Here is a 16,475-nt window from a genome sequence, read left to right on the forward strand (position 1 = left end):
ATTAATAAATGTAGAAGGGGTGATGGAAATAGAAAACGATCATCAAGCAAATACCACTGTAATAACTGTAGGCAAGCCTCATCCATAGTTGTTAAAATTAGTGGGCAGAAAGTATGATGAGAAACAAGATGTCTGCATAGTCTCAAAGGATCTTCCCACAAGATACATGTTAGTTACAAAGGGAAAAACAGTAACTTTACACTGGAGAAACCCGGCAGAACCTGAGTCAGGGGATCAAGCTTAAGGTTCCCCAGTAATGAGACAGACTGACATCTTGTACCCCATGAAATGACGCAGTGACAAGGGCACATCTCTTCTGCTGTCTTCTTGCGAAAAATACAAAACCTCGGTCTAATCATAAAAAAAAGAGAGAGAGACAAACCCAGACTGAGGGACAGTCTACAGATTTTAACTACTCAGTGTTTCTCGGGTGTCAGCATCATAAAAGACAGACTGAGGAACTGTCCCTGAATGGAGGGACCGTGCCGCGACTAAGGGCAGTGTGGCATCCTGGACGCGGAGGCTGCTGGAAAACGTGAAATTCAGTGACCGGTACAGATTGTATCACCGGATTATATCAGTATTTTCCTTCCTGGTTTCTCTAATTGTTTAAGGTTCTGTAGCACGGTGACATTCTAGAGGAAGCCGAATGAGGAGTATGTAGGAAGTTTCTGTGCTTTTTTTTCTGTGATTTTTCTGTAAATCTGAAATTATTTCAAAATAAAAAGTTAAAATGTAGGGGGCAGTATTAATTTCATCAATAATGGGTTTTTTTTTTCCTTCTTTTCTATTGATTCATAAAATGTTAGTGTCAGCTCTAATTGATGGTATCTTAGATTTGATAAGATCTGCTCTGTAGAATCGGAGAAGGCAATGGCACCCCGCTCCAGTACTCTTGCTTGGAAAATCCCATGGACGGAGGAGCCTGGTAGGCTGCAGTCCATGGGGCCGCTAAGAGTCAGACACGACTGAGCGACTTCACTTTCACCTTTCACTTTCATGCATTGGAGAAGGAAATGGCAACCCACTCAGGTGTTCTTGCCTAGAGAATCCCAGGGATGGCTGAGCCTGGCGGGCTGCCGTCTATGGGGTCGCACAGAGTCGGACATGACTGAAGCGACTTAGCAGCAGCAGCAGCAGCTCTGTAGAATAAAAGTCTCCTTTTAGACTCTTCCAAATACATATTCTTCCTCTGAAATGAGCATTGTTATAGTTACCCTGATTCATTCGAGGACATTTTTTCTTTTTTAATTTGCAAATAAAAGTACCTGTTCCATGCATGTATTTTTCACATAAATGGGCTTATTTATTTATACTTATTATTCTGTGCCATGCCCTTTTCTCTTACCTGCGTATTTTAGAATGCCTTCCTTATCTGTTTGAGTGGACCTGCCTCATTTTTTAAATAGCTGTGTGATGCTCAGGGGTATAGATGTGCCAGGGTTTGTTTAACCATTCTCCTGACATTTATTTTCCTTGTGATGATTCTTTTCACTTTTTTTCCTATTCCAAAGAGCGCTGCAGAGTGCACCCCTGTGCAGAGCCTCTTAGTGTTTTTCTTCAGGATAAATACCTAGAAACGGAATTATTGAGAGAGATTTGCATTTTCCCCACAACCTCATTGACACTGAATGTTACCAATCATTTAATACGTTAGAGTCTGAACAAAGAATCATTCATTCATTCATTTCATGTCATTCAACAAACACACATCGTGTCAGAAAATATTAACAATTTATTTTCATTATTATTGCTGTTGTCATTGTTGTGGGCATGTGATGGGGAAAGGCATTTCAGGCAGAGGGAAGAGCATGCACAGAAGCACGTGCTTCCTGCAGGAATAATGGGCCAACTGAGTCAGCTGGGGTCTTTAGCTGAGTGTCGGCATCCAAATATGGCTGCCTTCAGCACAGTGGGAGTGTGTGTGTGTGTGTGTGTGTGTGTGTGTTGGCAGGGTGGCGGTGGTTGTGGAGAGATAGGAATTCACGGGCCCAAATCAAGGAAGAAGCAGGAGACATAGTCTAGGTCAAATTTGGCATAAAGCAGGGGGCTGTAATGGGAGAGGAGATGGAGGCTGGGCCAGAACACAAGATCATGTTCCCTGCAGCCTCCTGTTAAGCCATCTACCCCAGGGAAACAGAATCTGTGTAGAGCAGGGTTTGTTTTTCTTTATGGGGTGTGGGGGTGGGCAGTCGGCCACAGTGCAGCCTGTGGGATCTAAGTGCCCCGACCAGGAATTGAACCTGGGGCCCTGGCAGTGAGAGCACTGAGTCCTGAGCCACTGGACCACCAGGGGATTCCCTAGAGTCGGGTTTAAGAGCACGGGCTCTGGGGTTCCTCCCTGGATGCGCCACAGGGGACTTGCACCAGTCACACCCTCCGTGCGCCTGTTCTTGCCTCACCTGTGAGATGGGGATGCTGAGGGAAGGTCTGTCTCCATCCCAGGCCCGCCACCAGCGCTGTCCCAGCCCTCTGAGGTCTGCATCCAGACGGTGAGAGTGATATGAGGGGCCAGCTACTCGGACAGCTCTCAACCCTCTACACAATGCAGCTGGAAGCAAAGTTCCTGAGTTCTGGGTCCCTGAGTTCTGGGACTTCTTTTCAAACCACAGTGCTGGCGTGGTGTGGGTAAATGGAAGGGCATCAGGTGCCCAGGCTTGAACGTGAGTCTGATCCTGCCCTAAGCGACCTCGTTCTCAATCTGTGGCACAGACCCTTCCCCAGGGTGGAGCTGCCCAGGTCAGACTGGCTCTGCTCCTTGTTCCATTTGCTCAAGGCTCTTCTCGTAACGGGACGTCATAACTAGGACTTTCAGGAGTGCACCAACCACAGGGTGCCTTGGACCAAGACCCTGACCATGACCTGCCAGAGACCCCCTCCCTCCAATGATTGAAAAAACAAGACAGTCCTACCCCTTTTATAGTTTGGTTTCTCCCTGTCCCACAGGATCTGGTTCACCTGCATACGCTAACTTCACCCTGTTAGTGTCTGGCCTTCCTTCTCCTTCAGCTCTTGTGTTTCTCAGGGGGGCAGCTCAAGGCGTTTTGGGGTGGGGAGCGATGCTTCACTGTGCAGCGGTATCCCCAGGCAGCCTTCCTTGCCTCTGACTCCTAACCACTGTAGGTGCCCCCGGTTGCTGCTGCTGCTGCTGCTGCTAAGTCGCTTCAGTCGTGTCCGCCTCCTGGCAACCCCATGGACTGCAGCCTACCAGGCTCCTCTGTCCGTGGGATTTGCCAGGCAAGAGTACTGGAGTAGGTTGCCATTGCCTTCTCCTCCCGGTTGCTGAGACAAGCTCAAATCCCTGCATGTATTTCCAGATGCCCATACTACTGACCGAGCTGGGCTTCTACTCAACGATGGCTTTATTCCATAGGATGCGTAACTGCCACTGATCAGTTTAATTGAAGCATTTATTGAATAGTTTCGGGGCTTCCCAGGTGGCTCAGTGGTAAAGAACTCACCTAGCTAATGTAGGAGATACGGGTTCAATCCCCAAGTCGGGGAGATCCCCTGGAGAAGGAAATGGCAAACCACTCCAGTATTCTTGCCTGGGAAATCCCATGGACAGAGGAGCCTGGTGGGCTCCAGTAGTCCACGGGGTCACAAACAGCTGGACATGACTGAGTGATTACACACCAACTACACACCTCAGGAACGATCATAGTAATCATTTACATTTTTAACCCTGTTAAGTCTGAGCATTCACATGGGCCAGGTCTCAGCACAGAATCACATTTAAAGAAGCACAAAATCAGCAACCAAAAGTAATAGAAAAGAAATGCAATTCCTTTTAAAGAATTCACCCATCTTCACTCTGCTCTAGGGCCCCTTTCCGTCACCCAGCCAAAGAGCCCTTGCTTTCTCTCCCTCACCCCTTTCCTGTCCTTTTATTGCAAACATCAGCAGAGCCTCCCTGCCAGCAGGTATGACTTTCCTTAAACAGGAGACAAGAGAAAAAGAAAATCCTCCAAGTAGGCAGAAGAAAGTTAGGAGGACCCCAATCAACCCTGTGATTTTTGTCCCATCCAAATGGGTATAGAAATCTATTTTAAAAGCATGTTTCTCAGACTCACAGATTTAGAGAATAAACTTATAGTTCCTGGGGTAAGGGGAAGACTGTGGGGAAGGGATAGGGAGTTTGGGATGGACCTGTATACACTGCTACATTTAAAATGGATAAGCAACTAGGACCCACTGTATAGCACAGGGAACTCTGCTCAATGTTATGTGGAAGCCTGGATGGGAGGAGAGTTTGGGAGAGAATGGATACACGTGTATGTATGGCTGGGTCCCTTTGCTGTTCACCTGTAATTATCACAACATTGTTAATTGGCTATACCCAATACAGAAAAAAAAAGTTTAAAAAAATAAATAAAAGAACACCTGGTACATAGTAAAAATACTAAAAATAAATTACAAAAACACATTTCTGTCTGTTGTCTTTGTTGTACCTCAAAGCTTTCTGAGGTGGGCAAAGGGAGGCTACCACTCCCATTTTGCAGATAAGCAATCCTGTTAGTGGCCTGCTCAAAATAAAGCTAGGCAGTGAGTGAGACAGAAGAGATTCCAGGGACTGCGGACCTAACCACTGAGAAGCTGAGGGCTGGAATTCATCCCAGGCCCATTTGTTTCTAACACTCTGCGTTGCCTTTAGGGACTTGGGGATTAAGAGGAGGGGAAAGACAGAGTGAAAAGGCCCATCGCTATGGCTCCAAGACCCCCTCCCCCCGGGCACCTCCCACCCCACCTGCTCTGTGCCCCCTGACTCTGTACAGACCTGACTCAGGCTTCCTTGTGGGACTTGATAGGAACCTCACTCTTTTCTGAAAGCTTTTTTCCAGCTTTATTGAGATACCAAAGTTGACATATAACATTGTATAATAAGTTTAAGGTATACAATGTATTGATTTGATAGGAATCTCATTTTCTTGTAACATTATCTAGCTGCCTTCTTTTAATTTTTGAAAATTATTTACTTCTTGGCTATGCTGGGTCTTTGTTGCTGCTCTGGGCAGTGCAGTGAGCAGGGGGCTACTCTCCAGTGGCAGTGCCTGGGCTTCTCATTGCGATGGCTTCTCTTGCCGTGGAGCACGGGCTCTAGAGAGCTCAGGCTTCAGCAGCTGTGGCTCGCTGGCTCTAGAGCACAGGCTCAATAGTTGTGGCTCATGGGTTTAGTAGCTCTGTGGCATGTGGGATCTTCCTGGATCAGGGATTGAACCCACGTCTCCTGTATTGACAGGCAGATTCTTTACCACTGAGCCACCAGGGAAGCCCTGCTTTTTCCCTCCCAATCACAACTCTCTTAGGAAGGAACTTGTCTGCCACCACCACCTGGGAAGAATGCCTGCTGTGGCCTCTGTTCTGGAGCCCCACACCACCACCCGCTGGGCCCTGGGCGGTCCCTGTTTTCCTGGGGCTGAGACATCCCCGGTTCTCTGGAGTATGAGGTTTCTCTTTGCAGCCCCCTTCCCCACCACCCCCTCCCTCACAGGCCATCTGTCCCTGCACTGCCCACTCTCAGCCCTTTTAATAGCACCGTCCTTGGGGAGGATGGGTCTCCAGGGTGGTTTCGTAACAGACCTGGGTGAGGGCGGGGCCATTCCAGTCCTGCCAAGGCATTTAATTGAGTCGGGTATTCAGGGAGGCTGGAAGCTAAAGACTCCCTAATGGGGAAGAGACTTCCAGGGTGGGGGCCCTTCTTTCAGCTCCCCACCGGATGGAGGGATGAATGTGCACACATCAGAAAGAATGGAAGAGAAAGTGGGGGAGGGGAGAGAGGACGCCGCTCTAAAAATACAGCCCATGTGCATTGTGTTAGCCGGTTTCCCTGGAAACCACTGGGAACAGAGAGCTCCAGGGTGGCACAAGGTGCGGGGACCTGGGCGCCTAGACGGGCAGGGGCCTTCCTGCCTGGTCTCTTCATGCTGGGGACCAGGCTCTGCCAGGGGTGGCGGCACAGAGCTGGATTAACCTTCCAGCAGGCCTGGGTGGCCAGCAGTTCCCAGCCCAGCCTCAGCGCATCTCAACCCCAGACTAGACTGAGGTGGGGACCACAACGCAATCACAAGGCACCATCTTGATAGCATTCTGAGGGCCAATGCTTCCTGCTTCTGACAGGATGGAAGGAAGCCCAGGGGAGGTCTGGAGCTGCAACCTGGTCTCAGGACTGCCCACAGGAAATGGGTTCCAGTTGAGGTCCTTGGGTCCAGGCAACCACTGTGCCCACTCCCCGTCACTAGGGCCTCTATAGGGAGAAGCCAAAGGAGCAGGGGTGGGCAAGGATGGGGGGCACCTTCTTAACCAACCAGCTAGTGGGATGGTCAGCCTTTCAGGGCAGAAAGGAAAGTCTGAGGGCTTCACCTTTAAGATAGATTGATAACAGAATTGGGAAGGAAGGAGAGAGGGGAGGGAGGGAGGCTGGGAAGAAGAATAGGGAACGTCCTTCCAGGACAGACAGTGTTACAGCACCAGCATGGGGCTGGATGAGGAATTTCCAGGCCTGGCCCCATCTGGGCTTGGAACTTCTCTGAGCTTTGGTTATCTCATCACATTTCCCATCAGCGTGAAATCTAACAACACAGGAAAGTGCCTTGGGAGCCCTGGAGTGCTTTGCCAGAATAAAGAATTGTTAATGATCTTCAGGGAGTCTTTCTTAATGGTTTTTTTTTCTCCCTGATTTCAGACTCGAGGTGCTAGTTTTCTGTCCTTCATTCTGGGATAATACCTGTTAACTTTATAAAAAGCCTTCCAGGCTTTTTTCTGTGTGTGTGAAACTATTCATATTTCTCGTAATTTTGATAATATTGTATGTTTTACAACTTCTTTTTAAAAATCTATTACAACACAAGCATTTTCTCACGTTATTAAATAATCTTACAAGTTATTGTCTTCCCTATTTGTGGACATTTGGCTTCTTTTAGTTTAGTTTTGTTTTTTTTTTCCCCTATTATAAACGGCACTGGGGTGAGCTTTCTTAGAGATAAATCATTAGATGCTAGTTTCCCTAAGGAAAGCATATGGTTTCCTTAGGAAATTTCTCCCAGGGAGAGGACTACTGAGTCCAAGAGTAAGAACCTTTTAAATGATTCTAATTCAGTTCTGTAAAGCTGCCCTTCAGAAAGATGGATCAATTTATACACTCACAAGCAGTGTAAGAAAAGTGCCCGTTTTGGTGCATCTTTGCCGGCACTGCAAAGTATGCCAATTCCATTAGCAAAAAATATATATATATCTATATCTTTGATGTCTAGTACGCTTTCATATTCCCCCCTGTATTTATTGGCTAATTGTAATTCTTTTATGAGTTCTCAGCTCATATTCCTGCCTAGTGTTTCTCTTGGTGAATTCTTATTTATGCCATCCTACAGTCCCAGCGAAGAATGGTGGTGCCAGACTAGACGGATTGTGGGGTCTTGGCAACCCTTTCTGTCTGCCTTCCCCCAAACACTGGATCCTCCAGACACACACATGTGCACAGATGACCCTTCCTCCCCTGGGGTTCAGAGGCCCAGAGTCTCCCCAGAACCTGCAGCCATTAGGCCTGGGCCCCTCCGCCTGGTTGTGGTTGAGGGGTCACAGTCTCACCCCTCCCTGCTGGTGGTGTGTCGTGACTGGCACCCCTTCCTTCAGTGTCACACTGCCAGCCCCCTCCTCTCTCAGAGGCCCCCTCACCCAGGCTTGTCCTAAGCACTGAGCTCAGCTCAGTTCCGTGTCCTCCAGACCCCACTGTCCACTTCTGACCACCGGGGGCTTCCCCACACGTATCCCCCTGCTTCTTAATAAATGGAATTCACTTGAAATTGTTTCAAGGGTCATGGTATATGGTGTCGCTCTGTTTTTCCTTTCTTTTTTCTTCTTTCCCTTCCTCCTTTCTTTTCTTCCCTTTTCGCCCCTTCTTCCTTTTTTGCCCCTTCTTCCTTTCGTCGGGGGCTTGGGGGAACATGTTTTAAAAACAAATAATGTAATGACCTCCCCTGAGCCTTGCTGCCCCGGTGAAGCGCTGAGCTGGGCCTGCTCTTGGGGACCGCGATCCGGGGATGGAGCGGAGCGGGCGGGTGGTGCCTGATGCCCCTGTCCCAGTGCGGGGTGGCGCTGTCCTCTCCGCCGGGCTGAGACGTCCCCGCCGCACCAGGCCCTAACCCCGCGTCCTCGCCCTCTCTTCACAGGGCTCCTGCTGCACGACGTGACCATGGCCGGCCTGCAGGAGCTGCGATTCCCCGAGGAGAAACCACTGCTCCGGGGCCAGGACGCCGCGGAGCTGGTGAGTAGTCGCGCCTTCGCGGTCCTGGGGGCGGAGGGCGCCACCTCGTGGCTAAGAAGGAAACTGCGCGCCTTTTCTCTGGTCTGACGGATGGCAAGCAGCTGACCGTCCATCCTTCTAGTCTGGCAGATGGCAAGGAGCTGACCCTCCGAACCGCGACGCGAGCCAAGGGCCAGGAATCCTCAGGCCAACCTGGGAAGCCTTGTCCCTGCCGGGAGAGAGTTCCGCGCGGGCTGAGCGCCCACGCAACTAACATCCAGCCAGCCTCGCTGGGGCTTTGGCTGTCTTTGAGGCAGGGAGGCTCTTTAGAAGAGTTATTCTCATTTCAGTGATGAGAGAACTGAGGCACAGAAAGGTTAACTCACTTGGCCAGGGTCACACAGTTATCAGGGAGTGAGGTTCTGAGCAGCCTTTGGACCCCAACAGGGTCCCCGCTGGCCAGGGCTGCCTCCAGCAGCAGAACCACACTTCCCCCCTCACTCAACCCTTTCAGGTCTGCAGCTTCTCGTTTTTCCTCACAAGCCTTTGAGATAGGTGGGCAGGTATTACCAGCAGAGCCCCAAGGAGCAGTGGGCCCAAGGCATTGGAGATTGTTATTTTACCTGAAAGGGCCCTCATCAGGACCCCAGACATCAGATTCCAGAATTAATTCTGCCCACACTTTCTAGTAATGGTCACTTCCAGCATGGCTTCCCTTTCCCTCCTTGCAAGGAAAACCTGGGGGTCCACTGCTCGTGGAATTCTGGGGCAACACAGCCGCAGCTGTCTGCTGGTTATGCTGCCAGGCTCCCTCACTTCACAGATGGGAAAGCCGGGAACCCAGTCCCCGGGTGCTCAGCACACCCCCTTTCTGCCCTGCCCCCACCTCCCACAGCCTCCCTCCAGAAGGTGAGCCCCAGAGCTGCTGAGCACCGCATGTGGGGTCAGAGTGGCTGTGCAGGGCCCAGGGGGCCAGCCACATGAGGTTGGCAGTCCTGGTCCAGAGAAGGGCACATTTTTAAAATTTTATTTTTAATTGGAGGATACTTGCTTTACAATGTTGGGTTGGTTTCTGCCATACAACATGAATGGGCCATAAATATACATGTATTCCCTCCCTCCCTCCCCCTTGAGTCTCTCTCCCTCCCCCCATGCCTGGGTGCAAGCTCAGTCACTCAGTCGTGTCTAACTCTATGGACTGGAGCCCTCCAGGTTCTTCTGTCCTTGGGATTTCCCAAGCAAGAATACTGGCATGGGTTGCCATTTCCCACTCCATGAGATCTTCCTGACCCAGGGATCGAACTGCATCTCTTGAATCTCCTGCATTGGCAGGCAGATTCTTTACACAGTGCCACCTGGGAAACTCTCCTGCCTCCCCCACCCCCATCTCTAAGACAGAACCTTGAGTTAACTTTTAAGGCCTGATTACCTGAGGGCAGCCCCCAGCAATGGTCAGGAAACACTGGTGAGCTGGACACTGTAGACTTTTTTTTTAATTCATTTATTTTTAATTGAAGGATAATTGCTCTACAGTATTGAGTTGGTTTCTGCCAAACATCAACATGAATCAGCCATAGGTATACATATGTCCCCTCCCTCTTGAACCTTCCACCCACCTCCCTCCCCATCCCACCCCTCTAGGTTGTAAGAGCCCTGGTTTGAGTTTGCTGAGTCCTACAGCAAATTCCCATTGGCTGTCTATTTGACATGGGCTTCGGTGGTGGCTCAGACAGTAAAGAATCTGCCCGCAATGCGGGAGACCTGGGTTCGATCCCTGGGTTGGGAAGATCCCCTGGAGGAGGCCATGGCAAACCACTCCAGTATTCTCGCCTGGAGAACCCCATGGACAGAGGAGTCTGGTGGGCTACAGTCCATGGAGTCTCAAAGAGTCAGACACAACTGAGCGACTAAGCACACTCATCTATTTTACACATAGTAATGTATGTTTCCATGTTACTCTCTCCACACATTCCACCCTCTCCTGGACACTGTAGACTCTTGACTCTGATCCTACTCCCTCCCTGTTCCAATCCCCCATCATCTCCTCTGGGTGCTCCATGCCAGGATGGATGTGCATCTATCTGTGTGTGGCAAAGAGAGCTGAGGGCACCTTGACCTCACATGTTCTCTTCCACCCTTCCCCTTGGCAGGGCACCCCAAGAGATGCCCCCTCATCCCTTCCTTCTGCTTGGAGAAGCCGCCCCACTTGTCTCCCTACTCTGTCCACCTTTTAAAGTCCACCATGTCCTTCCTGGCATTCTAATATGCTCCATTCCCTTGTTCCAGCCCTTGGTGAGTCCTGCCCTTGGGCTTGGTAAGTCACCCTTGAATCCTAATTATAAATTTCCCTTTTTGCTTAGACCGACAAGATTTGATTTCTATTACTGGCCACCATCCCTCCCCAGGCCTGTTTTTAACTATTGTTCTTGGCTTTGGTAAGGGACTCGGATAAATTTATCCTTTTTTGCATACACCAAAAAATAAATAAGACATACCCTCACTTTCCACATTGTTGCCCAGCGGCTGCCATTGCTCTCAGAGTTACAGCCACAGTCCTTCCCTGGGACCAGCATATGCTCTGCACCAACCCCCAACCTCCCCCCACCCCACTCCTCTCCTGTCTCATGGGCTCACTGTTCTTCCCTGACCCAGCTAATCATCTTCCCAGCTGTTCCCTCTGCCTGGGATATTCTGGCTGCAGAATTTGCAGAGCAGGCCCTTCATTTATTTGGGCTCTGCTCAAATGCCCCCTCCTCAGAAAGGCCTTCTCTGACCACGGGGTCTAATACTGACCCCCCTGCACACCCTCCAGGCCTGGCCATAGCACTCGCCACTCTCAGGCCCTGCCCTGCAGGCTCCTGGGGCAGAGACCCTGTCTGTTTTGTTCCCTGATTCCCCCAGTTCCCAGCACAGCACCTGATACCCAGTAGGTGTTCAGTAAAGACTTGGGCCAGGTGGAAGCTATAGACTGTGATGTGGTTCAGAAGAAAGAAGTTTTCCAGAAGTCTCTGTAAAGTCCTCCTGCCCCCAAACAGCCTGTCCTTCAAGGCATGCAGGCAGAGACCGGCCTTCTTGTGAGGGCACGACGGCGGCTCTCAGGGACCCCTGCACCCATCACCAGGGCTCAGGGCGGGGGCTGCCTGCTGACACAGGGTGTGCAGCTGTGGGTGGTATGGAGAGATGAGGGCACCGTGGCCTCACACATTCTATGCGTCTCTCCCACCCCTCGCCTTGGCAGGACATGCAGGAGATGCCCACACCCCTTCTCTGCCCAGCCTGGCCTGGCACCTTGTTGCCCCTCCCTTCCCTTGTCAGAACCCCTCTGACCAGCCCCCAGGCTCTGCCTTCTTTCTGCTGCCCTTGGTGTCTTCTCTCATCCCAACTGGACCTGAATATGCCTGTACCCCCAACCCCTCCCGCACACAAGGGCCCGCATCTCTGTTCTCCTCCGAGACTGCGAATCCCCAGCTCAGTTTCTCCCCTTTCTGCAGTGGACCTGGTCACCAGTCACATCTGCTTATGAGTGGCCCCAACCCACCGCCCCCAGACCCGCCTCTGTGCTCCCAGTGTGGCCTCCCCAGGTTTCAGTGGCAGCTGGTGCAGTCCTGCCTGCCTTTGCTTTTGGCCTTTTTCCCAGGCAGTTACACCCACAGAGTCCCCCTGTCCAGCTACACAGGATGATAGTACCTGTCCCCTGTCCTTTTGCACTTTTTAAAATCTTTCGCCACCTGCGAGGTCTACTGAGGAGTGAATGCGTCCATGTGATCACCCACCATCCCTCCACCATTTGAGACTCGGAAGTCGTTGCTTGCTGTGTCTGGGGCTCCGTGCCTACATTCCCCCACCTGGATCTCCTTAGGCTGCTCCTGGGCCTCCTTGCCTCGCCCCATCTGGGCCCTCTCTCCCACCTGTCTTCCTCGAAATGTTCATGTGGTTCCTCCCAGCCTCCGGCATCTCCAGATTGGCTTGTGTTATTCCTGCTGTTTCTTGGTTTGGGGTCCTGCCCCTCCCCTTGAAAATCTCCTGCATGCATCTCTTCCCCTGCCTACCCCCCTTCCCCGGGCCAGGTCTTCTGGTGACAAAATTCGTGAATATCCAGCCTCCTCCCTTTCCCCAGGGCCCCGCCCCCTCCTTCGGAGGGTCCAGGAGTGGCTGCCTCCGTGTTCTCCTCCCCTCCCCATGCAGAGAAAGCCCCTCCGCACTGGCCCTGGGGGAACCAGGAGGGGGAGGATGGCCGTTGTTGATGTCACCTGAGACAGATGAAAGCCTCTTGGCCTCCTTTTTGGTGTGAGAGCCTCTAGTCCTGTCTGATTCTGTCTGCCACGCCTCCCACTCCAGCTGCCAGAATGCAGATGGATGGACTTCGCGTTCTGAGAGGGAAACATCAGCATCGCTGGTTTTCGCTCTTTCCCTCCCATCCCTGTGATGCGGGCCCATTTTCCTTCTTGTTACGCTTGGTGGCCCTGCCCTTCTCTTGCTGTCCTCCCGTGACATCCTGGTTCTAGTCTGTCTCCTTTGTCCACATGGTTACCCAGCAGCCTCTGTAGCACCCAGAGCCCAGTGAAGGGGTGCCAGGACAGAATGACTGCTCTCCATGCCCTTGGTCAATCCTCATGGACACTGAGGCTTGGAGGCTAAGCCACCTGCCCACAGCAAGCAGAGGGGAGCAGCAAGTGTTCTCAACAGACACTAGAGAAGGCAGAGCAGAGGCCCCAGATCTCCGCTCTTCCTGGATATGTGGGATCCCACCCTCCATGAGGTTTCCTTCCCCAGATAGAGTCCCAGAGAGGGTGCAGATTGTCCAGGGGCCTCCAGGCTGCATCAAGGAGAGCCTGGCAACTTAGACGCCGAGGGTTTGGGCTCCCACTCCTCCGCTCTCCATCTCCACCACCTTTTAAGCAGTGGGTATATCTAAACCTTGCTCCCCTCCTTGTGACGTCAGACTTGTTCACCCAGGTCTGTTTGTGTTGGAGGAGCCTGGTCCATGCCAGGCTTTATGCTGAGAGCCGAGCCAGACACGGTCCACACCCTCTGGGTACCTACAATCCAGTGGGAAGAATAGGTACCAATCAGATGGGCACACCATCAGCAGAAATGAGCCGAAAAGCCAACCTTTGAGAGGTGGGTCTGAAGAGATGGGGGCAGCTATGGCACGGGCCCAGGCAGCGCCTTCGTGCAGGTCAGAAAAGCCCACTTCTCCCTCAGGGTGTGGGGCTTGGCTTCCCCATCCTCACAGTGGGTGTGACAGTCAGGCCCTCATCCCCCAGCCCCTGAGCTTGTGCCCTGATGGTCGACCTTGAAAACCATCCGAGGGGCCAATGGGCAGAGTGATGAACAGCAAGAATTTGGGGTCAGAGATTGTTCCATCACTTTCTCACCATGTGATTCAGCCTCTCTGAGCCTCAGCCTTCTCACCTGCAAAGTGGAAATCTTCACATTTTAAATTAATAGGTAAAAAAACACTAGGAGGTAAAAATCCATGTGTGTAGCTGCTCGTAGCTTCATCTGTCACATATTTAATGGCTTGAAACCTGGTGTGTTGAAGGCCCTGGGTCACTTTTGTTCACATTAAGATAGACTAGGGAGGGACTTCCCTGGCGGTTTAATGGTTAAGACTCTACACTTCTACCACAAGGCATGTGGGTTCAATCCCTGGCCTAGGAACTAAGATCCTGCATGCTGCAAGGCTCAGCCAAAAAAAAAAAAAAAAGATGGGAACAGCAAGTGATACTGCTCAAGGCAGAGCCCCTCCTGGTCACCCTTCACTGCCCGGCCAGCCTGGCCCTAACGAGCCAACCTTCTCTGTTTGCCTTCCTGTAGGAGAACTCTGACTCCTTCCTCTTGGCTGTGGACACAGACTGGAAGGTAGGTCCCCACTCAGCTTCCCCAGATAGGGGACCGACTGCTGGCTGGCCCCTCCCTGACCCAGCCTGTTTCAGATGAGCGTCACAGCCCTTCCGAGGGCCCCCAGCCTGAAGCCACAGGGACTGGGCACCTGGCAGCCTTCAGAACCACCCCTACTGCTCACAGCAGCTTTGCCTGGCACCCTGCCCCGTGGAGAAATGCCCCCTCCCTCCCTGAGCAGGACAGGGGAAGGAGGGGAGGTCTGGGGGAGTGAGGATGCTGTCATCTGAATCAGCACTTTCCTCCTATGAAAGCCAGACTGATGCTCCGAATAGCTCTTGTTTCCATGGCAGCAGTTGCCCGGGACAACCATGTCCTCTTCAGTTTGATGCCAGATTCCCTGGGAAAACTGAAATCAGTCTTTGTGTTTATTCCTCCACGTGATGATTTCTGATTTCGCTCACTTGGCCCGCCATTTCTCCCCTGTGAGTCCCAACGTGGCCATTTATCTCTGGGTCTCAGAGAACGCGAGATAGACAGAATGGGAGCCTCACAAGGTTCCAGGGCCCCCATTGGCCATTAAAACCTATTGACCAAAGTCAGACCTTTCTGGGACCTTCCTCCTGGCTGGCGGGAACTAGCCCTCAGGCCACCATCCAATTTAGGTCAGTCTCCCAGCCCCATGACAGCCTCAGCCTCGTGGTCTGGACGCAGGGGTGACGTGGGAGGTGGAGCGGCCTGCAGGCTCCTCCCCCAGGAGCACGGCTCTGCAGCGAGGACCTGAGGATGTGGATCTGAGCCAGGCTTTGGACCCTGGGTCACGTGCCCCTTCAAGGACACAGCGGAGGCATCAGAGCAGTGCCTGGGCACATGCTCCTGTCCACTGGGAACTCTAACTCCGATCACAAAGGCCTCTGCTGCTGGGGAAGACAGGATGGGACCTGGGGGAGTGGGGACCCAGGAGCCAGTGGCAGGGGAGGGAGCCTAGGCCACAAGGTAGCCTAGGCCAGCCAGAGTGCCCTTTGTCCTCCTTGCTCCAAGAGAGGGCTGAGGAGTGTGAACACACAGCCCCTTTTCTGTGCAAGGGACTACTGAAATAAAATCCAGGGCAACGAGCTGCTGCCTGACCCTGAATGGGACTCCTCGGATGCCAGTGGTGCTGCCAGCCCCCAAAACACACACACCCTGGGAGGCGGATTGGGGGGTGAAAGGTGATAGAATCCTGGGGTGCTCTGCACCCATATACCAGGCCCAGGCCAGGTGGGTCACCCCATGTGTGTGAGACCCTGGTTCTCAAGATCTTTGCTTGGTAGACCGCAGCATGTATTAAAAAGCACCTTACTCTCTGCTCTGGTTACTCCACACAGGTTGCTTTTTGTTAAGTAAAGCAGCCGCCAGGATGGTCCTTATCTGGGCCAAGGCCTGGCAAGGATTTTATCCTGTTCAGTCCCTAGCCTCAGGGGGCCCAGCTAGTGGGGGAGGCGGAAGGACCTGGTCCAAGTTGTGACCCTGCCACGTAACCACCAGCACAGCTCACTACCTCATTCGTAGTAGCCAAACCCTGGCAGGTTTGACCTCCAGGTCAAACTTGGAGGTCAAATTTGAGGCAGCTCAGACCCCGGGTGTTTGTAGGCTTGATGATGGTGCCCTCGTCCCTGGGCTGACTGTGACTAGTGGCCACCGGAGCCAGACTGCCTCCGTGCAGCCCCTGGCTCTGAGCCCTCTGGCTGTGTGATGTTGGGCAGGTTACAGGACCTCTCTGTGCTTCATTTTCCTTGCTTGTAAAGTGGATGTTCAGAGGACAAAATAAGGTAACATAGCAAAGCTTTTAGATGGGAGTCTGGCCCGCTAGAGAACTAAGGCCGTAAGCATTTACAACTCTTAATAATGTGACCTCATGGGACTTCGCTGGTGGTCCATTGGTTACGATTCCACCTTCCAGTGCAGGGGGCTGGAGTTCGGTCCCTGGTCAGGGAACTAAGGTCCCACATGCCTCGGGGTGTGGCCAAAAGTTTTAAAAATAATAAAAGATAATAATAACGTGAGGTACCGGTAAGCTCCACTGCTTCCTCGCTGAGTGGGAGAATTTACTTCACTGTGCTTCAGATTCTTCATCCTTTCTCATATATGATATTGTGAAAATTATGTATTATCCTTGGCAGCTCCTTATGCAAGCAGCTACTCTACTGTTCTTCCATTTAAGATATGACAGCTCAGAGGAGTTAACTGACTTGCCAGAGGTCACACAGCAGAGACTAGCAGGGTTTGGCTCCCAGGACCTGAGCTTGCCTTGTTCAGCCCCAACAACTGTATAACCTCCAGGGAAGAGACCCACAGTTCGGAGAAGCACACAGATTACCGCATTTCTCCCCTGGGCAGACGTGGGGTTGGG

The 16,475-nt window shown here is 52.0% G+C and overlaps 1 protein-coding gene across 6 annotated transcripts in view; it reads left to right on the top strand.

Moving 5' to 3' along the window:
* NDRG4 (NDRG family member 4) overlaps positions 1–16,475 on the top strand; it is a 42,997-nt gene that overhangs the window by 11,362 nt on the left and 15,160 nt on the right. For all 6 annotated transcript variants that reach the window (XM_010814478.4, XM_005218582.5, XM_005218583.5 and 3 more), the window contains exons 2-3: positions 8,166–8,260; positions 14,060–14,104. In XM_010814478.4, the coding sequence (XP_010812780.1) occupies positions 8,189–8,260; positions 14,060–14,104 (117 nt within the window). In that variant the 5' untranslated portion in view covers positions 8,166–8,188. The remainder of the gene's footprint in view (positions 1–8,165; positions 8,261–14,059; positions 14,105–16,475) is intronic.

The sequence above is a fragment of the Bos taurus genome, chromosome 18 (genome assembly GCF_002263795.3).
Source record: "Bos taurus isolate L1 Dominette 01449 registration number 42190680 breed Hereford chromosome 18, ARS-UCD2.0, whole genome shotgun sequence".
Classification (NCBI taxonomy): domain Eukaryota; kingdom Metazoa; phylum Chordata; class Mammalia; order Artiodactyla; family Bovidae; genus Bos; species Bos taurus.